This window comes from Neofelis nebulosa, chromosome 1, assembly GCF_028018385.1.
Source record: "Neofelis nebulosa isolate mNeoNeb1 chromosome 1, mNeoNeb1.pri, whole genome shotgun sequence".
Classification (NCBI taxonomy): Eukaryota; Metazoa; Chordata; class Mammalia; order Carnivora; family Felidae; genus Neofelis; species Neofelis nebulosa.
Window position 1 is genome coordinate 15,781,767 of NC_080782.1, and position 25,150 is coordinate 15,806,916.

Consider the following 25,150-nt stretch of genomic DNA (forward strand, 5'->3'; position numbering starts at 1 on the left):
TAGAAGCAAATAAATTAATATAAATGGAAACATTTTAACAACCTCATTTATATAGAAAATCTGCTAAATTGGAGATTTAGTATTATGTATAAAGTATGTTAATTCTTTGTTTTGCATTAACATGACAACAGTACATACGCATTAGATTAGGATTATAAATATTCTTTTTCCTACTCCAAATACTCATCATCCACACATTTTAAACAGATCTTCCCGTAATTGCCCCCTAATCATTTGTTCCTGGGAAACTATTTAAAACTCTGCCAGTGGGTTGTACTTTCCATAGTTACTAGATTTTTTTTTTTTTTACTTAAAAATAGTATATCAAAAACAGTATAACAGGAATGGTGAAATCTACTATCTAAAGCCTGATTTTGATAAGAAGATACTGGAGGGAAAAATGGTCAAAAGAAAGAAAATTTGCCCAGGCTATTGAGTTACCACAGAAAGCAAAAACATGAAATGTCAGGCTGAAGTTTTTAAAACACAAAACATCCATTTTTCCTGCCTTAAACCAAAATAAAAACAGATACAGAATAACTCCATAAACATGAGGCATTGCATGAACTTGATAAGGGGTATTATATAGCCAGAGACTGTTCATGAGAATAAGAAAAGGATATTTTTTCCAGTTCTATATTAAAATGTCAACTGTCCATGCTTTTAGAGGTCTTTCTGGCTGTATTCTGAAAACGTTCATACTGAATAGTAATTAAAACACTCAAGCTAAAGAAAAAAAATGAGGAAAGAAATCTTCCATCTAGAACTATCTGAAGACTCTTTGAAAAATAAATCTTTGATAATTTGCTCACCGATTATCTACTCCATAAATTTTGCCTCAGCAAGATATTTGGTGTGGGGGATGGAGGTTTATAATTCAAATATAGTGTATTTAATTTAACAAAATTGCAAACTTATTTCAACTTTCTATTTTTAGTAATCTGTAAGTCTGGATTATCAATTTATTGTTTAATATGAGAAGTAGGTATGCATAAATTATACAAAAGCATTCTACTGGAGATTACTAATCTAGCACTTATGTTCAGGAAGAAATATTCTAGGAACACGATCAAATGCTTTTTTTCATTTTTATGGAATTTACCTTGGGTTTAATGCTCTGGACATGTTCGACTGGTTCAAGCTCTCTGAATCATAAACACAGTCTATCATATCAGCTCATACTTAACAAATGCAAGGATTTGTGTTGCCAAATTTCGTAAATTAAAATTATTTTTGATAGAGTATGTGTCAGTACTGTAATTACCACAAATACAACATGGGTAGGTATTGACAATTCTCAACTTAAAAGAAAAATTAAATGTGCTTTAATCACATGAAATTGCAGATATCAGCAATGGATAACATACACAAAAGATAATTTTAGATGATCCGATGCAAGATATCTGTCTAACTTCTAACCACCCAAACATTCCTGGGGTAATTCTACTTGTAATGTGCTCTGTTTTACTACAATGGTACTGAGAAGGATTCCGTAGGTACTCAGAAATGCAAAATTAAATTAAATTAATCAATTTACATTCACTCTAATTCAGTGTAGGATGAGACTCCAGGTTTGGTGTTCAGAAATTTCAGCTTTGCAGCTGTGGGCCATAAAGGTGGTTTTTTTTGTTGTTGTTGTTGTTTTTGTGTTTGTCTTCGTTTTTCTAGGAAAGATAGATTTCAGATAACTCACACCACAATTATATTGGTTAGAGGATGGATTCCCCCATATAATATCCCCTTTTTTTTTAAGTTCAAAATTGTTTGCCTGTGATCTCCATGCTCAAAGGACAATGTAGTTAAATATAAAGCCACTAACTCACGTTTATTTCTCTTAGTCTCTGCTACATACTGCTCTATGCATGCCTAAAAGTAATTTCCCATGCAAAGTTTTCCCTGACCCTCCTTCAGCTTTGAAAAATTGGCTCTCTTATCTGTGAGCTCATAACAATTTAAGTAAACCTACACCATTAGCATTTGACATCTTGTATTATTATAATGTTTCACATCTACTCCGTTTTCTCTAAGAGAAAGAATATTATCTAATTCATCTTCATATTTCAGGTATCTGGCATAACTCCTAGGACATGGTGGGTGATTAATAGCTCTTGCTCAGTCTCAAACATAGCTGTATTTAGAGTACAGAAAAGTGCTATTACACAGTTTACGTTTGAAAGATGAAAACTTTTGTATTCTTTCTAAAATATGAATAGCTTACTCCTATGTGTGACCTAAACAACGAACATGTATTAACTCACTTAACCATCACAACACTTCCATGAGTTATAACTGTTTCCCACTTACAAATGAGAAAAATCAAGGCACAGAAAAGTTAAACTTGCCAGGTCAACAACCCATGAGTGGTATACTTGGGGTTTGATTTCAGGCAGTGGGACTCCATACGTTGTGCCCTTAAGTGCTATGCTAGACGATCTGAAATCTTTAGCACATAGTGAAATAGAATAGTCCAATTCGGTGACTGAAGATGAATCGATTTTTGGTGGACTATAATATCCCCACAATTAGAAGATACATTCATGCATCTTTTCGAGCATTGGTTTATAACATGAAAATGAATAACTTCATTAATTATAATTTCATTAATTCCGGCTACCAGAACTTTATAATTTCCTTAATTCACAGACACAGAGCTAAGAAACTTAAATGCTTTTCACACAAATTCCTCTATCTCTTCTGCCCATGCCAGAAGACCTTATCCTCGTGTAATTTTAATGTCCTCAGCCACTGGGGTTTTTCTTACTTCTCTTTAATTACTGCTCAATATCCTCATGCAGTTCACTGTCAATGAGTTGACTCCAATATTCATTTCAAATTTTCGTTTCCTAATTTCATCCTATTACTTCTAGTAATTACTTTTACATATCATTGCTCTAACGTATAAAATAATACTTTTCCCTCTGTAATATTAACACATTTTGCTTTACTATAGATGGTTATCATTCCCATCAATCATTTTCCGGCCAGCTCTACATACTCGAGACTTTTTAATTGTTTCTCATTAATCACTTCTACTTTTCATTAAATCACACTAGTATAGTCTTCCTCTGGACTTATATAACCATCATAGGTAGAAAGATACTGAAAACAGCCTTTAGCCAAGTTGCTCTATGTATCAATTCACTTCAGAGTTCAAGAAGATCCTAAAATTCCTTTTTTTTGTAATAAGAAAAAGAGACTTATATTTAAAATATTTTTAATGTTTATTTGAGAAAGAGAGAGTTACACACACAATGTGAGTTGGGGGAGGGGCAGAGAGAGAGGAGAGAATCTCAGGCAGACTCACACTGTCAGCACAGAGCTCTATGTGGGGCCCAAACTCATGAAACCATGAGATCATGACCTGAGCTGAGATCAAGAGTCCAACACTTAACCAACTGAGCCATGCAGACACCCCAAGAAGAGATTTCTTATGCTCTCACCTTGGTCCAATTTTTATATTACATTCTCATCCAGATTTTATAATGCAACAGTGGGGGATAAGAATGGAATTGACATCTGAATGCATTTTAATATATGCAAATATCACTTCAATCATACAAAAAAAGGGGGGCACCTGCGTGGCTCAGTTGGTTAAGCATCCGACTTCTGCTCAGGTCATGATCTCACAGTTCATGAGTTCGAGCCCCACGTTGGGCTCTATGCTGACAGCTCAGAGCCTGGAGCTTGCTTTGGATTCTATGTCTCCCTCTCTCTCTGCCCTGCTATCTCTCTTGCTCTTACTTTCTCTCTCTCAAAAATAAATAAACATTATTTTTTTTTAAATCATGTAAAAACATGGCTAAATCCCTGAAATAGTAACTGATACTATTATTAAATTTTGCCTTATGAAAAAATGTATTTTAAATGATAATATTTTGCCCAAACCTAAGAAAAATGGCATGGATTTGAATAACATTTCTTCAGTTAGGTTTTCTTATTATGCCATGGTTTATGGTCCTTGTCAGAGATCTTTCCTGGAACGTAGACATTCTGTGGACACTAGAACACATGTACAAACTTTCCTGTTGTAAATTTCTCTGCACAGAAGAGAGTAATTCAGTGTGGATAATTTCAAAGATGTGGATACAAATAAATAATATGTTTGCTTGCTGTCACTGAAAGATGGGAAAAAAATAAATGGGAAATTTTAATTTCAAATAACAAACACACGTATATTTTGTGATATATATAAATATATATTGTATATTATGTTATTTATATTTTTATACAGACTATATGTGTATTGTGTGTGAATTTCCATATATATGGTAACTTACCAATAGTCCATGTTATGAACAGCTTAACTCATCAGGATGTTTCAACACATTATCAATTTCCAACTGACATAGTAAATTATATTATAGAAATATACATGTAAAAAACAGCCAATTCACATCCAAAGTAGTTTCAACTATTAGCTATCACTTCATGGCCATGCCTATTTATGAATATAAGAACAAAGTTGTCCCAAAGCAGTCCTCTGTCAAAAGTCATTTCAAATATAGTGACAGATTTAACTGAATTGAAATGTGACTCCTCTCTTTAACTTCTGGTTGAACAGGAGAAGTACTTTCCAGATAGCACCTTATAAGAATAAAAATAGCAGTTTGGAAGAGTTTTTTGATAGTCACATCTCTAAAGAATGTTCAGACTTTGGAAATAGTTCATTAGAATTAGACATCTATTTCTTCTTTAAAAAAAAGTGCACAGATGTGTTTGCCTTTATGGGCATTTGCAATAGGTTGGGCTGTCTTCCTTGCTGCACTTTATGGCTTGGAGCCCCAAATTTTACAATCTAATGGCAAGGAACATTCTGATTCTTATTCTATCAGTCAATGCAAGGCAAAGGAATAATAAAGAAAAATTCACTAAACGTATCCCACTAAACAACCAAAAATGTGATTATTTGGCATAGACCTAGTATCGTTATAATTGAACACATTTCATACTTTTTTCTTGTAGGATTAACTGAAACTTGAAAAAAAATACTTTTATAACTTTTTATGTTTACTCTATGGTCCACTTCAAATCATTTATTAAATAAAATAATAGTAATCTTTTTTCACACTGAACACTATGAAGATAGTACAGACGGTTTTTGCTGAAAGTCAGAACAAATAGGGTTGGATCCTTGAATTAAAAAAAAAAAAAAGGATCAAGTACCATACAGAGTGCAAATTGATATGAAACCACAAGAAGAGAATCTGAGAAAAAGGCTGCTAAGAACACACATCCCTAGCTACAGAGGTTTATGGCGGAGGAAAGAGTGCATCAACTTGCATTCATCCTTATCTTTTTTTTCCCCTTTCCACCCAGTCAAGCTCCATTAAACAATGAATGAAAGTTATCAAAGTGTATTTACAATGTACCACACCATGGACCTGTGAATTCAACTTGGCAATTTTCTGATAAAGGGATGATATGGACAGGAATGAGCAGATGCCCTGCAAACTGATTTAGAAAGCAGCCCTGATTTTGATCTTTGGGAAGATTAGCTGTTCTGCCTTGCTGGCTAAGGTGAGCTGCCTTACAGATTAAATAAGAAACCTGTTTTAAAGGACTGTTTTATCCATTTCCTGACACCTGAATGAGTACCTCTTAAAGGTTAAAAACAACTGAGTTACATAGGTTATTTTTCAAATTGCAGTTGTTTCTAACATGCAGTATGTAGCAATAAAATAACTCAGATTAATAATCTTAATCTGGGGCACCTTGGTGGCTCAGTCGGTTGAGCATCAGACTTTAGGCCAGGTGATGATCTCACTGTTCCTGAGTTTGAACCCTGCATCAGGCTCTGTGCTGACAGCTCACACCTACAACCTTCTTCGGATCCTGTGTCTCCCTCTCTCTCTGCCCCTCCCCACTCACACTCTGTCTCTCTCCCTCTCTCTCAAAAATAAACATGAAAAAGGGACGCCTGGGTGGCTCAGTCGGTTGGGCTTCAGACTTCCGCGCGGGTCATGATCTCGCAGTTGGTGGGTTCAAGCTCTGCATTGGGCTCTGTGCTGTCAGCTCAGAGCCTGAAGCCTGCTTCAAATTCTGTGTCACCTCCTCTCTCTGCCCCTTCCATTCTCATGCTCTGTCTCGCTCTGTCTCTCAATAAATACAACATTAAAAAAATAAATAAAATAAAATAAACATTAAAAATAATAAACAAAATCATAATCTGAAGGATCAAATAATTAGATAAATGCAAACATTAATACATCTTGAAGGAAGTGTAGACTACATCAAAAAATTAATCCATGGGAGAAAGTGAAAGATTATTTTGAATATATCATCATTACCAGTACCATTTGTACAACTGAAACAATTCTTATCTTGAAAAATACCTGTTGTGTGTGCGCACAATATTGAATACAGAATGTTATTTAAATATATGTGCACACATATGTACATAAACTATTTTGAATTTGTTTTTCACGAACATCGTCAAATTAATTGAGGCCATACGGGGTGGTAAAATCCCTAGTGTTCTTAATTGCATAATATATAGTTGTATTTCAGATCCTGCATATATTCAAAACATCCATCAACCTCATTTTTTACAAATATGCTGTAACTTCCTACTTTACAAAGACCTAGTGCTCAAAAAGCAAGCACTGCTCTCCTCCCCCAGCTCCCCCACACCAGCTGGATCATTGCAAACTTTGCAACCATTTACTTCAAATCCTGCTTGATTTTCTCAGGGATGGAGGCATACCATCACGGGTTGTTTCTTTCTACCCTTGATCAAGATCCTACACAGGGTCATCTCTGCCCCAGCCATCTTTTTAAATCCAATATCCTCTCTTTAGTATCCTAAGTTTCTTGTCTCTATTGACCTTTTACACACCTGCATAGAAAACACACATTCAGTCTCTCAACTTGCAGTTAAAATCCTCATTTTATCATGTACTCATTTATATGCTTTATAACATTCCTGGTTACAAATTCAGGAAAGAAAGATTAAAATGATAAAACATTTTAGGTGAAGACATCAATATTTTACATAGTCTAGTGATGAATACTGTTCTGTAAGTATTTACACGCTCTAAATTGCAGTTTGCTGGGGTGCCTCTGTGGCCCAGTTGGTTAAGCATCTGATTCTTGATCTTGGCTCGGGTCATGATCTCACAGTTCATGAGATCAAGCCCTGTGTTGGGCTCTGGACTGATAGCATGGAGCCTGCTTGGGATTCTCTCTCCCTCTCTTTCTCTGCCCCTTATTCACTCTCACTCTCTCTCTCTCTCTCTTTCTCTCAAAAATAAATAAAATGAAAAAAAATTCTACTTTGTGGCCCCCTTTGTAGCATCTAAAAAATAAGTTAACCCTTAATTTTAATCAATATAAGATTATATGTATTGGGAGAATTAAAAAAATTTATATAGTTCAAATAGAAAAGTATATACAAAACACAAATAATTATGCAGATAGATGACAAAAAGATAGATGATAGACAGTCTTTCTGAATCAAAATATATGAAGGCAAAGCCCAGGGATCTGAATGTTACTAGGTTTCCAAGCTGAAATCATTCAATATTTAAAGACTAAGACATTCTGCACTAGGAGTCATATTTAAATCTTTCTTTGCTAATATCTGTGTTCCATTTCATTTTTACAATGAGATAAACATAATATACTCTTAAAAGCGAAAAGCAATAGATAGATTTAGTCCAATGACAAATTCTTTACAATAAAAAAGAGTCAGGGAGAAGGTTAAGGGTTCCACTAGAGCTGTCTTGATGAATCCATGATTGTCAAACAAAACCCTGTATCCTAGTGAGTGTTAGCTAACATGGTGAAGATTTTTACATTAGTTAGAAAAATCTCTTAATGTTACTTAAGTTAGTACAACATAAAATAATTAATATTGTATAAATTAATAGAGCATTAATAGAACTGGAATTCACGATAAGCCTGTTATCATGGTACATTCTACATCAGATCTTCCATATATATGTCGTATATATTTTTTTTCTAAGAGAGGATCCAAAAAGTCAGACAGAGCCATAATTAAAATGTAATTACATCTTAAAGAGGAAATATTTTAGCATATTAATGACTTGACAATATGGATTATTCATACCATTATGGATAGTTCATGGAAAAATGGATGAATTGCTTAAATCAGAGAAAGTATGCTCTTTTTACCTTCTTTAAAGAAAGGATCCCTTCTCTGGTCTCTTTGTCAGTGGAGATGGAGAATATCCCAATACCATCACCATTAATGATGGAGTAGGTCATGTCAGCATTTGAACCAGTGTCTGCATCATTTGCCTTTATTTTCCCAACAGCTGACCCAACTTGAGCTGACTCAGGAACATACAGCTGATAGTGCTCTGAAAAATATTTCATATTAAAATTTTCTGATGGTAATGGGTTCACAAAAATGTAGTTTCAAAAGAAGAAAAGACATTAAAATGGTTAGACTACATATTCAAACAAACATTGTATTAAGTAATATAGAAAATGGATGTGTTTTCAGATTTTAAATATCAATAAACTGCTTAGTAGTGAAATACTAGATTACATAAACTTTAAAGTATATGTAAAATAACCTATATAAAAATAATTTGTAGGGATCTTAATATAAAATATTTTATTAACTCTACATTAATAGGCAACCGATAAAAGATAATGAAGGTCAGATTTGCATTCTTATGTTGAGCAAAAACTAAATTAGTCAAGTAGTAACGAAATCCCCAAAGCATTTCTCCTTCCATGTAGCATGCAAAATTAAAATATAAGAGTTGGAAAACCTGAAATTCAAAGTGAAAGCAGAGAAAACAATATAATATACCTCCAAGTATGATTATTATTCTGATCAACAAACTTAGGTTTAATGAAATGTATAAGCCATGACAGAGAGACAGTAAATGTATTTATGCACTTAATTACCCTGTATTCTTGATCAGTTTCTAAAAAGAATTTAAAGTGGTTTTACAATAAAGTCTTGAATAAAATAAAGTCATCAAAATGAAAATAATGACTAACTTACAGAATGAGAAAGATAAATATAATGACTACATAGGATGATGTTTTATTTGTGATTGAATTAATTTTTACATATATATCCCATAGCCAAAAAACATTAAAACACTATTGACTCTATAAATCTCATGATCCGATATGCAGACATATCTTTTTCAGTATGCCCTGATACTAAATATTTACACTGAGAAACTTTTTTAAATGTCAAAGTTTGTCCTGATACTAAATTCCTTCAGGGAGAGCTCCTAGAACTCTCTTTATAGAAACTCATAAAATAGGTACTAAGAAACATAATGGCCACATCAGTACCATTGTTTCACTGACCAGTTAGAAACAGATCTATTAAAAAAATGTATTACTTATAGCAAATCTCAAATAACAATATAAATAATGGAAACCTTGAATTAAAATATAATTGTATAAAAGACTTTCAACCAAGACTAAATTAATGGTGATTTAACATTAGGCATGGATTTAATTAGACTATACAGATAAGTGAATGTGGAGCCTATATGAAAGTAATTTCCTTAAGCCAATGTTTTGTTAGTTATGGTATGATAACATTTTTCTAAGTTAACATATCTGGTAAATGTGTGGAGTGATCTAATCTGTTTCTAAAGATACAACTGTTTGTATTAAAGTTCTATTTGATTTATGTGTCTGTTTATTCAAAATTCAACAAAGATTTTTTCCCAGTTCTCTTCTATAAACATTTGAGATGCTACCTGACATTATTTTTTAGTTCAATAGTCCTCATCAACTTAACATTTCCTGGATAGACCACCGTCCTCTATGAAACACATGATCCTCTGACCTTAATCATGTGGTTTTATCAGGATCTGTCATATTGCAGAACACTCTATCCCTCCTGACATATTTAATTGACCTGCAAAGAGCATGAGGCCCAAATTCTTACAGGACTTCACCTTTCTGCTTGCAGTTGATTTGTGAAAGGTTGGCAGTTGAGTCACAATGATTCAAACAGGGAACATTCCATAAAATGTGAGAACTGGAATGAGGAGAGACCTTTAGTTTCTTTTTGGTGGCAAAGGTATGAAATGTTGGAAGGGGTTCCTGACAATAGTCATGTTTCCAAAATTCATGTTGAAGTACCTAATCTCAGGGTAAAATTCAGTATCAGAAAGAAGCTATAATAATTTTCAGAATCTCTGTAAACACCATAATGTTCCTAGGCAGTTACATAAAATAGAGCACTATTCTATTAAAAAATTAGATAAAAAAGAGTCAAACATATCTCCTACATTTTCTTTCTACGGTAGAAAGGCTAGGAAGTCAAGTTCCTCGTTGCTAAGGTCTCTAAATAATGGCTTAACCTACCACAATTCTGCAAGCCTCCCAAAGGACTCTCACCCAATTAAAACTGGGATAAAAACTTACAAACAAAACAAGTCTTAGTTCACAGAAATAAATAAACCAATCATAAAATTACTATGCTAGTGTTATTGCAAAGCAGGTTGTTTTTACAAAGAAAGTTACAAAAAATTGTATAAATTAGTCATAAAAGACTCACATTCCAGGAAACATTTAGGCTGTGTCTTATAAGGGGAAGGATATCCCTGGAAGAAGATCATCATGTTCAGAGGAAGGCCTGATATTTGTTGATACATTCTAAGCATTGCAAGCATCGTACCTCTTCCCCATTTGCGATGCTCCATTAGGCAAAACAGAGTGTATTAAGATTAATATTTCAATATTTATTTTTTCATATAGTTGAGAGTTTGTGAATTGTAAATAGTATTCAAATTGTCTCCTAATAACTAGAAAATAGCTGACAGGTAAGATTTATTCAGAAGTCAGAAGATGTTTAGAATATTTTTTAGAACTTCTAAGGACTGTATAAATAGCCAGGTACATAAAAAATACTATAAAATTCCAGGACGATAATTATGGCGAGGCTCTTGAAAGAAAAATTCAACAACACAGCTTCATTGAGATACAGTTGGTATACAAAGACCTGAACATATTTAATATGTACAGTTTCATGGGTATAAATACACAAAACACTGGCAGTAGCATCACCAAAATCAAGTTATTAATTTTCTTGTGTTTTTTGCTTCTGTTTTATTTTGCTTTTGTGGTAAAAAGGCTGAACATGAGATCTACCCTATTAACCTATTTTGAAGTGCACAACACTGTATTGTAAAGTATAGTTACTCTGTGGTGTGGAAGATCTCTACAATTTATTCATCCAGCATAACTGAAATTTTATGCCCATTGAAAAACAACTTCTCATTTCCTTCAGTCCCCTGCCCTCAACAATCACAATACAATTCTATGATTCCATGAGTTTGACTATTTTAGATACCTTGTATAAGTGGAATCATGTAGTTTTTGTCCTTCTGTGACTTATTTTAGATAATGTTCTGTAGATTCACCCATGTCATACATGCTGGACTCTCTTCTTAAAAAAAAGTATGTTTTATTTATTTTGGAGAGAGACAGAGACAGAGACAGCGAGCGAGCGAGCATGGGCAGAGGAGGGGCAGAGAGAAAGGGAGACACAGAATCTGAAGCAGCTCCAGGCTCTGAGCTGTCAGCACAGATCCTGATGCGGGGCTTGAACTCACGAACCGTGAGATCATGAACTGAGCCGAACTTGGATACTTAACTGACTGAGCCATCCAGGTACCCCTATTGTTTTTCAAAAGTCTGCGTGATATTCCACTACACACACATATGGGTGTGTGTGTGTGTGTGTGTGTGTGTGTGTGTGTGTGTGTCTAGAATGATAGAATGATAGAATGATGGTACCTCAGTTTAATAAAGGTCATAATGATAAGCCCATAGCTAACATCATACTCGAAAAATCTACCTAAAGCAATCTGCAGGTCATGCTATGCCATTTCAATCACAATTCTATTAGCATTTTTTTTCACAGAAATAGAACAAATCTCTTAGACTAGGGAACTACAAATGACACAGGATTGATGAAGCAATTGAGAAAAAAACAAAGCAAGAAGCGTCAAACTTCCTGATTCCAAAATATATTACATGGCTACGGTAATTGAAACAGTATGGTATCAGCATAAAAATAGACATATAGACCAATGAAACAGAATAGGGAGCCCAGAATTAAACCTATGCATATAAGGTCAGCTGACCTGTGATAAGGGTGCCAAGAGTAAACAGTTTCTTTACCAAATGGTATTAGGAAAACTAGATAGATGCATCCAAAATAAATTAATAAATAAATTGGACCTCTACATTATAGTATACACAAAAATCAACTCAAAATGAGTCAACAATGTAAATGTAAGTCTCAAGAATGTAAAATTCCTTAAAGAAATAAAGGTGAATACAGAAAGTCTTGACATCAGCTTAGTGATTACTTCTTGGATATGACATCAAAAGCACAAGCATCAAATGGGTGGGGCTACATCAAACTAAAAATCTTCTGCACAGCATAGCAGACAATGAACAGAATGAAAAGGTAACCTACAGAATGGGGGGGAAACACCTCCAAACCATAGATCTAATAAAAGGTTAATTTCCAAAATATATAAGAAACTTCTACAAGTCAATAGGAAAAAAAAGGGAATTAAAAAACTAGCAAACCATTTAAGCAGAAATTTCTCCAGAGAAGACATATAAATAGCCAACAATTACATAAAAGATGCTCAACATCATTAGTTATCAGGGAAATGGGGAAATGCAATTCAAACCTATATTTATTTATTTAGTTAGTTAGTTAGTTAGCTAGTCAGTCGGTCAGTTAGTTAGAGAGAAAGAGTCCAAGTGCGGTAAGGACAGAGAGAAAGAGGCAGAGAGAATCTAAAGATCAGCTCAGAGCCTGATGAGGGACTTGATCTCACAAACCACGAGATCATAACCTGACCCAAAATCAAGAGTCTGATGCTTAAGCCACTGAGCCACCCAGGTGCCCTCAAAACTACATTTAGACGTCACCTCGCACCTAGTAGAATGACTATTATCAAAACACAAAAGATAAATGGTGTTGGTATGGTTCTGAAGAAACTGGAACCCATGTACACTCTTGGTAGAAACTTAAAATGGTGCAGCAGCTATGGAAAATAGTATGGAGTTTCCTCCAAAAAAAAAAAAAAAAAAAAGTAAAACTATATGACCCAGCAATTCTACTTCTAGGTACACATCCCAAAGAATTGAAATTAGAATCTCAAAGAGATGCCTATATTAATATGTTCACTGTAGCCATTAATCACAATGACCAAGATATGGAAACAACTCAAGTATCCATCAATAGGCGAATCGAAAAAGAGAATGAATAATGATCATCTCTATAAGATAAGAAATATCAGCAAATTGGAAAATAAAACCTCTGAGTGTGTGTCTGTGTATCTAAGGTGATATTCTAGTGAATTATAGGATTAATAGAAGTAATTGGAAACATATATGCTCATATATACATGTATATATATAATGATAAATGGAGATTAACTCAATGACTTGGAAGGGCATGATAATAAAGATCATAAAGAATATAAAAAATAGATTTGCCATGAATTAAATAATTTCAAAGAATCTAAGATCTTTGGGACCAGGCTTCTTCTAAAGAGCCTTGTGTGTATTTAAAGGTTACACACTTTATTAATATTTGTGCTTAACATAAACAAAACATTCATATGCACATTTGTAACTTTAATCCAATATAGTATCTTTATGTGTGACATTTTTAGTACAGTGTGATTAGCCATGGGAGGAAATATATTGAATTATTCTAAAATAAGAAAAGATATCAGACAAAACTTACTCTAAATATTAATTCTAACAAAAATGCAAATACCACTCATAAAGACATATAACATATAAAATTACCTTTAAGAATCCTAAAAACTGAGAGCCTATAGTCCATAAATAATTATATATTATCATCTCTGTATAATAATTGCATATGAACCTTCATTTACCTGTTATTTATGAAAGCCGCCATTCCTTATAGGCTTGAAGAACATTTGGGAGAAACTTTAAAGGGTATGATTCATAATGTAAATATCTGACTAACAGCCTGAAGCTATACCATTTCTATACATGATATGGCTCAATTGATAGAGTCAGTATACTATTTAGGAAAAAAATTCACTTTTATCTACATAAGACTAATAAAGGTCATAACTCCTAGAATCTTGGAATACATGGTGAATGACCTTTTGCCTTTCATATTATTTTTACTCTGTAATTACTCCCTCTGGGAAGAAAAAAAATACCCATCTTGGATAATTTATAGTACAGTCTAATCAGCACTTCTGTGGTTGCCAAAATATCCCTCAGAGTGCTCGGCAAGTTCTCCAAAAGGTTATATACTGTGTAACATTATACATTTCCAAGGGGATGGAAAAGGATTAAAAAACCCCACCGAGATTGTACTTTCACACATGCATATAAGCCCATGCATAGTGTGTATGTGCATACAAACATGTTATATGTATGCATATCTGCATTTCATTTATGTATTAGTGTGTGTGAGAGAGAGAGAGATCATGCACTTAATTCTTAGAAATAAATTTCATAATTGGATTTGTAAGGACATACACAAATTTAAAACAAGAGACTTAATTCTTAATTATCTCTATTGAAATTAAGGGTAGAGTTTTACCAGCTCCCTCCTTTTTTTTTCATCTACTAAAGAAAATTTGTCATATATACATAAACATATATATATGTGTGTGTGTATACACACACACATATATATATACACATATATATACACATATATATGACGTATATAATATGTATACACACTATATATATATATACACACACATTTATAATGTACTTATACATTTAAAATAAATTATGTATTAAAAACCCAAGTCATGCAATATATGGAATTTTTTGATTTTTTAAGTTTAGTTATTTTGAGAGAGAGAGAGAGAGAGAGAGAAAGCACCATGGAAGGGCAGGGAGAAAGGGAGAGAGAATCCCAAGCCAAGTAGGCTCCCTGCCATCAGCCCAGATCCCAACGTGGGGCTTTATCTCACAAACCATGATATTATGACCGGAGACAAAATCAAGAAGTGGACATTTAACTGACTGAGCCACCCAGGCACCCTTCAATAAATATTTTTAATATTTACTTTTGAGGGAGAGAGACAGATTACAAGTGGTGGAGGGGCAGAGAGAGAGGGAGACAGAATCTGAAGCAGGCTCCAGGCTCTGAGCTGTCAGCACTGAGTCGATGGAGGGCTCAAAGCCACAAACTGTGAGATCATGACCTGAGCCAAAGTTGGACACTCAACTGACTGAACCACCCAGGCACCCCCCTCAACACGTTTTTAAAATACAGGAGTTTATTTTTCAAATTCTTTAGTAAATAAAGAAGTCATTGGGGCACTTGGGTGGCTTAGTCAGTTAAGTGTCTGAATCAAGTCTTCAGCTCAGGTCATGATCTCACTGTTCAAGGGATAGTGCCTCACCTAGGGCTCGACACTGTCAGCTTGGAGCCTGCTTGGGATTCTCTCTCTCCCTCTCTCTCTGCTTCTTCCCCACTCACACACATGCATGCTCTCTCTCTCAAAATAAATGAAATAAAAAAAAAGAGTAAAGCAATCATTCTATTGTTTTACATGTAGCTCTGCTTTTATAAAATATAATTACATCTAATAATTGTGCAGTCCCAGCACACTAATAGTAAAAATCTTGGTTATATTTACATGAGCTATGACAAAACAGCTTCAGTTGTTTTAATGGTCATCAACTATGGAAGGATATTCTATCTGAATTCTGTAGCAGAAAATAACTTTTCAAAAAGAAAAATCCTTCATGGTTATACTAATTTTTGTTTTGTTGAGGGCTGACGTAGCTAATGACTTGATGCACAATTGGGGGATACAAAAATATCCCCCAAACCAACCACTGTATCCACATTCACACCATGATATACTGTGACGAGATGGGTGTATAGATCAGCAGAAGAGAAAACTAGTCACTGATTTAATGCTGTTCGGTGAGCTCTTTTCTTTCACTCCCAACTTATTAATTATTGTCATCTTCATAATAAATATTGCCAAGATGGGTTTAGTTTTGGATGTTGTTCTAATATTAAAACCTGTTGACATGTTTTAATCTGAATCCTCTTTGTTTTTCAAATCATAAAAGTTTTCTTTCAAGACACTTATTTCTTGTGTTTAATTTATTATTATTTTTTTTAATTTTAGAGAGAGTGAAAGAGAGCACTCGTACCGTTGGGGGAGAGGGGCAGAAGGAGAGAGAGAAAAAAGGATCCCAAGCAGACTTCATGCTAAGCAGAAAGTCCAACACAGGGTTTCATCCCACAATGTGAGATCATGACCTGAGCCAAAATGAAGAGTCAGATGCTCAACTGCCTGAACCACAAAGGCACCCCTATTTTTTGTTGGTTTTCAAGAGATATTTACGCATAATAGTTTCACTCCCTGTCCTTCCCACACCTCTCTCTCCTTGTGTCCTGTGAAAAGATTTTTCTCTTTTCCTTACTTTCATTATTTTTATATCAGTTTTTAATATTATTGACTCTTTTGATATTTATTGCTTCCAAGACTGATTTTAATGAAGCATTTTCAGTTTTGTAGAACTCTTAGGTGATTTCTTATAGCTCCTTTTACACATTATCATGGTGTCTCTTTTTGTTTTTAATTATTTCAACAAAAATATATTTACATCCAAAACTTCAAGCATTCGTTTTCTACTATATTGAAGTTATTTCTGTTTCTATTCTATTAAAAATTCTAACTGGTTCTAAAAAGAAAATTGAGCATTTATAGTTGGTATATCCCCAGATTTCTGTAAAGATGATCTTTTCTTTCATTGCAATAATTTCATATGCTCCTAACATTCTTCATTTGGATACAAAAGTTTTTTGTAACCTCTAATCTATTTTATGCATAATTATTATTGTAAATGTTTTTAGAATACCAAATAACCTGTAATTTCCCTATGTTTATATCTTTTGCTGAAAATAATTTAATGTTTATCTAGTAACATTGATCATTTTATATTTAGTGTATTTGCTTTTTGAATCTTTCCTTCTTCTAATGCCATGAGACAATCATATTTCCCTTTAAAGCATAAAGAAGATATAAATCTTAGTCCAATTGTAAAGCTTCAGGATGCCGGTTTATCTACTTTCACAATGATGGTCAACGTTGATGGTCAACGACACCAGTGCCTTCATTTTCTAATGTACGATACACATATACCCGGTCCCAGGGTACACATGGGTGTGCTTCCTAAGTGCTCTGTGAAATTCACTACATCTAGTTGTCAAACCAAATGGATATTGATATCTGTTTTTTCTGCCTGATTCCAATTTTTTTCTTTAAAAGTTCTTCATTATTTATGAAATTGTACTTGCCCCTATGAAATTTTGGGTCAGCCAAGGTTTGTCAGCTTGTTCAGTAAATGTCACTTACCTCATGCTGGTGTAATTTCAGGTACTGCAAATACGGTAAACAAAACAGACAGAAGCAAACAAAAACAGACAAAACATCCGTATAAAGTGTACATTCTTATGAGGGACAGAGAAAATGGGGAAAATATATGATAAAAAATATATACTATATTACACAGTGAGAATTCTAAAAAATAACAGATGTAGTATGTTTATAAGTCAGCTATTTATGTCTTGATTAATCACCAAAATATCTCAGTAATTCAAAACAGCAAATATTTAATTCTATCTTGCATTATATGAAAACTATAAGTATATAAAGAAACCACCCCCCTCCCCCAAAACAGTTTGTGTGCTTTGTCTTCATCAGGTCTTGGATAATCCGTAATCCTATTTAGGCACTGGTTTTAAAAACTAAAGGTTTTAACAAACTTCACCAATATTTGAATTGTAAACGAAGTCTCTTTGACTAATTAGACTTGTTTATTTGGTATGTTATGTTCTGGTATAAGGTCATCACTCAATATTCAGATTTTTGAAGTATTATATGTCACAGAAATAACTGAATTTCCTTGTCAATTGCATTATAATGAATTCTCAGATCTTTAACCATTCAATTTTTGAGTATTTTGTCATTTACAATTACTGTTCTGATGCTCTTGCGAAATGTATTCATCTTCAAGGTGATTCATGAAAAGGCTTTTCAACAAATACAGGTTTTTGATATCTTTAAAATCCTAAAACTAAAATGGGTAAGAATTTCCAGAACTGACTAAAAGGCTACATTAAACCTGATTAAGAATTAGTAACATGGGACTAAATGAATAGAGGAAAATGATTCTAGTTTTAGTGACTCTTATTGGTTCTCTAAGGTTTGCTCTTCCAGATTTAGGAAACTTTCTCTTAAGATATCTATGATATACAAATTGTGATAAAGTATTCAATTTTGAACAAACTGAAGCATTTAACTTTTCTCACTGCCTGAGACCTCTGAAATTCAAAAAGTCTCAGTGAGTATGCTTTCTTTCATGACAATCCTATTTCCTAAGTTTAATAAGAATCTGTTCTCCTTGTAACAGGACACCACTGGAAACTCTGGTTATTTTCCCAAGGCTTCGACTTGAATGTCATATTTGAGAGAGATATGCATAGACTCAGATATGACTAGTTAGCTTTAAGGGCCTAAGGTTAACTTTATGAAACATGGAGCTATAAAGACCATTGGAAGTGTTGGCCTCATACCTTGCTTATAGAGTTCCCAGCAGCCTTACCAGCTGAGTAAAGGATGTCACTTCCTGGCAGGTGCAGGAACCTCAGAATATTTTGGGGATCTTGAGAAGAGGAATTCACCCAAATCTATAGGTAGTGTAGGTATGTCTGAGGGTAAGTATTTGGATTGACTTCTGGTCTAGAGAGGCTACTAAAAGTTCAGTGTAAAGATTCCTTATAAAAAATTCCAGCAAAACAAAATTTTAAAGATCTATATTGCTGAGCTTATGCAAATAATTAGGCCATGTTGAAACTGAACCTGTTTTATAAACAAAATAGTCTTGATTTGACTATCTCTGGAATTGATGATAATTCTAGAGAGAAAAATTAGACTTCAGTAACACACCTTTGTTGTTACTTGTTGTGTACTTGTTGTTGATAATAAAAGGACCCATGGGCATATGATTATTTGAATAGCTGGACATGGGATGGATTCCCCAACAATTGCATAACTCAACTATCACTTTGACCAATTCTGTATATATGGAATGACAAAATCACTCCTTAAAAGCTGAAGCATACCCCACTCCATAGAATTAACTATGGACTTATGGCCCCATTTTCCTTATAATTGGATTGGATGATGCACTTGGGGATGCCCATATACCCAGATAAGTCGTCTCCCACTTGCCAGTGATTCCTTGTGATTAGGATATTGTTAAGTTTAGACATAAAAGAAAGATGGCTTCTTGATGATTTTATCCCTTAGCCATTTTTTTTTTTTTTGTCTCAGGAGCTATCTGTATTGATATAAAATTGCCAATAGAGCCTTTAGCCAAACACACCATGTCCACCTTTAAGCTCAACATGCAGTCATCCACAAATTCAAAAGGTACTCCTCTACAACCCAATGGCCCTTAATATCCTGACTGCAGCTCAAGGAGGAACCTATGCTTTATTAAAAGAGTGTAATGTATATACTCCAGATTACCACAGAAATGTGACAGGGTTACTAGAAGGCATGAATACTTAAATTGGCACTTTAAACAATCCCTCTATCCTTTAATGATTGGTTAAACTCCTGGACTGGAGGAGAATTTTGGTCAACTATCATAGGATTCATATTTGAGTGAAGTTTTCCTAATGTTATTCTAATTATGTTTTGCTCTTTTCTCCCATGTCTCTCCATCTGGTCATGAGACTCCTTTACTGACATAACTTCAATCCGACAGATGATCGTTTCTATTCGGGATATCCAAATATACTGTCTACCTTGGATTCAGCTGCCTTTGCCTTTCATAATTCTTATATATTAGTCCCCAACTGAGCAGCGTTGACCCACAGGTAGGGACATTTCGACATCCCTATTCAGCAGGAAGAAGTTACAGAAGATAAGACCTTCCACTCTCAGCAACCTTAAAGATTTAAGGGTCAAAATTGTTTAGGGGGAAATGATGTAGAGAACAAAAGAAAAAAAAAATTAGAAAAAAGTAAATCTCCTTATAACTTGCAACCTATTGACAAATACTTGAGAAAGGTAGAGTGACTTTATAGGAACTTACCTGCTTTCATGTTAATACTTTGCTAGATGCAAAAGGTAACCTTGGCTTGACATGAGTCCAATCTCCAGGATCCTATAAGTCAGTCTCCTTTAACAAATCAAAATCCCTCTGGAAATTTTCTTTATCTCTGCCCCATAAGATTTATGTTAGTGATTTATCTTCCAAACATATGGTTTACTGATACATATCTTAGGGTCTCATGACATACTTTACTAGACAGTAGTAAATGACCTAATCTTTTTTTTAAAAAAAATGATGCTTGTTTATTTTGAGAGAGAGAAAGAGACAGCTCGAGTGGGGAAGGGGCAGAGAGAGAGGGAGACACAGAATCTGAAGCAGGCTCCAGCCTCTGAGCTATCAGCACCTCATGGTCCTGGAACCATTGCTTCCAAATTCCTTAAAGACTTACCTAAGCCCCACTAACTCAAAAATATATAATCAATTGTTCCTCACAATCCCAGTGCAGCTCTTTCTGCCCAGGTGCCCTGCCCCATGCTTTAATAAAAACCACCTTCCTTTTTTTACTAGAAAAATAAAGAAAGAAAGAAGGAAGGAAGGAAGAAGGAAGGAAGGAAGGAAGGAAGGAAGGAAGGAAGGAAGGAAGGAAGGAAGGAAGGAAGGAAGGAGAAGAGAAGGAGGGAGGGATGAAGGAAAAGGAAAGGAAGAAAAGAGGAAGGGTGGGGGAGAAAGGAAGGAAGGAAGGAAGGGAGAGAGCTAGGGAAGGAGAGAGGGAGAGAGGGAGAGAGAAACAAAGAAAGAAAGAAAGAAACTATGATTCAACTATCACTCCACTAGGATAGGTTCAATTCCAAATGAATTTTTATTCCAGAATATGATCTGAAAAAGCCACCTTTGGGAGGAGGCAAGATCATGAACACAGAATTAAACCACTAAATTGAAGTTAAAGCTTCTCTTCAAGCATGGTATCTTCTGTTGGCCAAAGTCATTGGCAAAGTACAGAATTAAAACACCAGGGACATATTTGCCATCTACAGCAAAACATAATGAGAGACGGAAAAGAATTAACCATTGTGAACAAATAATACAATCTATTCATATTCCATCCTCCAGTCACAAATATCTGTGTGCCTCTTATGGATAAAAATCTTTTCATCTGCTTCCTGATACTCCCAAATCTCTTTAAACCATGGACCCAGGCTTCAATTTCAAGATCATGCGAAACAGTCATACCAGAGCAGGTGTCTTCTTGATCTAGAGACCACTGAATTAGAAAGACATATTATTTGCCCACCACCATTCAATATACAATTAAGGATATATAAGGACAAAATAATAAAAAAAATAAATGCCCTATTTTAAAGGAAAAGAATGCCAACCATTCATGGCAATTCAGTAATTATTCTGTGCAATCATTACAAGAATTCCTGCCCCTAAAGTTCTGAGGCTAACTTATTTGTTGAATCCTTTGCATTTTCAACCCTCAAAGTCATGAAATTTTTGGTTTCTTCCATCTTTTTCATGTTTACTAGAAAATAGGCCAATATTTTTTTTTCTGTACTCATCTCTTTCTTGTAGTATCTAATCAAATGCAGCTTATAGCAATCAACTCACATTACAGACATACTTTCATAAAACCTCTTCTGAAGCCATGAATTCTTTAGGTACATTTTCTACCTTATAAATTATCTCATTAAAATGTTACCAAAGCAGAACACAGTCATTTTCAAGCAACCTATAAGCTTGACTTCATACGCTTTTCTTCTTCAAACACAATTTCACATAATTTGCTATAGTAGTGGTGGCAGGGGTGGTAATGGCAGTGGTGGTGTTTTTGACAGAAACTTGCTTCTAGAGAGATACAATGTAGTATGCATACTCACTTTGTTTATTAGTCACTTTCTATCACTAATGAATTCTATCTCAATAATTTATAATCACAAACATTATTTCTTCTCACTTTATATATTAACTCTGGCTTGGTACAATTCTGCTGGGCTCTGCTGTACTCAACTGTATTAAGCTCCAGTGTTTTCTCATAAGACTGAAGGAGTAGCTTCTTTCTAAATGATGTTCTTATCAGAGTGGAGCCAAGCACAAGAGAATTAAGCTAAACCACAAGCTTATTAAGGTTTATGCTCAGATGTGGTTCAAACCACAATCTTTCACATGCCATTGCCAACCCAAATTCAATGGAAAATATCTTCTACTTATAGGAAAGCATGTCAAAGGTGGGGACAGAATGCAGAATTGTGAACATATAATTAAATATACAAGTGCAGGTAAGAAAGATATCAAGTACTTGAAAATGAAAGGTCAGTAAAATTCTATTCCAAACAGAATTTTTTTAAGGAAATAAGACAAGTGAGAATGAATGTTGTGAATGATTGCAATACAAGACATACATCTTACGTAGTTTTCCAGTGAGGTTCTCTGAACAGTGAACTCATTCTTTTTGTTTTAACATATATTTTTATCTCTTCCTCATTTTTAATGCAATTTATTTTTTTTTTTATTTTTTTTTTAAATTTTTTTTTTAAACGTTTATTTATTTTTGAGACAGAGAGAGACAGAGCATGAACGGGGGAGGGTCAGAGAGAGAGGGAGACACAGAATCTGAAACAGGCTCCAGGCTCTGAGCCATCAGCCCAGAGCCCGACGCGGGGCTCGAACTCACATACCGTGAGATCGTGACCTGAGCCGAAGTCGGACGCCCAACCGACTGAGCCACCCAGGCGCCCCTCATTTTTAATGCAATTTAATAGGTTAAAGATTTCTAAAGTAATAATTATATTTCATCTTCTCATCAATTTTGAGAACAATTTTCTACTGTCATATGTATTCTATTATTGTTGATGAGAAGTCCATGGTGTGTCAAATTCCTTTCTTTTTGTTTTTCAAACTCTACGTTTCACCATAACACACCTATGAGATAAAATTTTTCCAACACACTTGAGATTTCTTATGATTATTTGTTTAAGGTTTAATATCTATACTTATTCTTGAAAACACTTAGTCTAGTTTATTGTTTTTTTTTTTTATACTGTCTCATCATTCTCTTTGCTGTCTTCCTCTGAAACTCCTATTATTTTACATTAGAAATTTGTTTTCCTTTGCTATGTATTTTAATCCCTCTTCTTTGTTTGTTTGTATGTTTATCTTTAGCCTTTCTTATGCATTCTGTCTAGTTTCCTCAGACCTGTCTTCCAATTTATGTGTTCTGCATTCAATTGTATCTAATCTCCTATTTGCCCAATTTTTTAAAGTTCTCAATGCCAATTTTTAATGTCAATGTCTATACTCTGGCTTCTGTTGACTGGCAAGTAGTTTTTCCATTTTCCATTTCAGAGCAAACTCTGGTTTCATGCCAGATAAGTTATTCTAGTAACATCCTAATAAATTCTTGTAACTGTACACTTCCTCCGTTTTCTAGGGCTACAAAGCTAAAATGCCACCTGCTGGAGCCTGCAGGCTGCCTTATTCTCCCTCTAGACTTCCATAACATCAGCTAACTAATTTGCCACTGTTTCAAGTGCACTTACACTACTATAATCACATGGAAATATAAAGTCTACTGGGAGAAAATTTACAATTATAACAGTAGCAGAATACATGTAATTCCCTAAACTCTCATTATTCTAGAGTATGGCACTCACGCTGCACAGAGCTCTACAACAGAGGTCCAGGAGAAAGGATCCCTGATTCTCAAAATGTTCTCTATATTTTCAGCATCAGGGAGTCAGAGAGCACAGAAGCACCTACACAAATATGCAAGTGAAAGCTCCCTGGATGAAGAGGAGGCCATATTAGAAAGAAGGAGATTCAGGAGGACCTAAGTGGCTCAGTCGGTTAAGTGTCTGACTCTTGATTTCGGCTCAGGTCATGATCTCACAGTTTCATGAGTTTGAGCATGTGCTAACAGTACAGAGCCCTCTCTCTCTGCCCCTCTCCCATTTTCACTCTCTGTCTCTCTGAAAATAAAAAAAATAAACTTAAAGAAAAAGGAGACTCTGAAGTTCTGTAGATGTTGCCAGTTTAGACTCTAGTGCTAAGTCATATGTACTGAGCCAACCATTTTCTACAATACAGAAATCAGTGTTCAGATCCACCAAAATTTGTCTCTCCTCATCGTTTAAATGTAAGGTCATTTTTCCCATTAGAAGCTAATTGCTATCAGAGCAAAATGTTGGTAATTTATACACCTAAATTTATTTTCTTATTATTATCATGAAGACTGGATCATTCTTAGTGACTGTTAGATAACTTTCACAGAAAAAATTGAAAGTGTGTGGAGAGAGGTGGTTTTTTTTCCCCCTAAATGAAATGTCTGTTATATCAATTCTACTACAGAATGTAGAGCATTTTGATGCCTGGGATTATTTTAAGGTAGGATTTTTGTCTTATCTGGAAAAGTTAAATACATAGAAACAATTATGATTTAAGTGCCTGGATGGGAAGCTTGGGCTTGCTGAGATCTGAGGTGGTACAATATGTGTTACTGAAGTTTATGCACCAAGTTACTTGTAATATATCAATAAAGGATTTTTTTTCTTAGCTTTAATATATGTAATTTCTAAATTATAGTCTACCTCATTAGCAAGTTTCAAATATATCTTTAAATGGTGCTATAATTATCCATTTTGGTTTTAAGACTATGTAGTTTTATATGGCAGAGAGATACAGATGTCATTATTTCATATTTCTGTTTCTGAATGTGCTATAATTTCCTATGCCATATGTGATCCTTTTCACATTATTTCTTAGACTGTATCATGAAATGCTAATGATTAGATGAAGTACATTTAAGAAAGCAAGACTTGGTGTGAATAATAAAAGGGCATTTGATTCATTGAAGCTTGACCCTTCAAATACACTTTTTCTTCCCCCAGGATAATACTGATTTAATTGCTTTTAAAAAGACCTTGTTTCTTTCCTTCAGTAACTTTGCCAGATGAGTAAATAAGTCATTCTCTAAAATTAACCCTGGGTCCCAGCCTACAAAAGCTGTAATCAATCTGATAATTATAATTATTATGACTAATTAATATTTTTTCTTACATTAATAGCATTTACTTGGGAATGT

At 34.3% G+C, this 25,150-nt stretch overlaps 1 protein-coding gene across 7 annotated transcripts in view; it reads right to left on the reverse strand.

Moving 5' to 3' along the window:
- CDH18 (cadherin 18) overlaps positions 1-25,150 on the reverse strand; it is a 1,008,661-nt gene that overhangs the window by 81,166 nt on the left and 902,345 nt on the right. For all 7 annotated transcript variants that reach the window (XR_009257849.1, XM_058716179.1, XM_058716186.1 and 4 more), the window contains one exon: positions 8,134-8,321. Coding sequence is in view for 6 of the 7 variants with exons in the window: in XM_058716179.1 (XP_058572162.1) it covers positions 8,134-8,321 (188 nt within the window). In the remaining variant the exon portion in view is untranslated. The remainder of the gene's footprint in view (positions 1-8,133; positions 8,322-25,150) is intronic.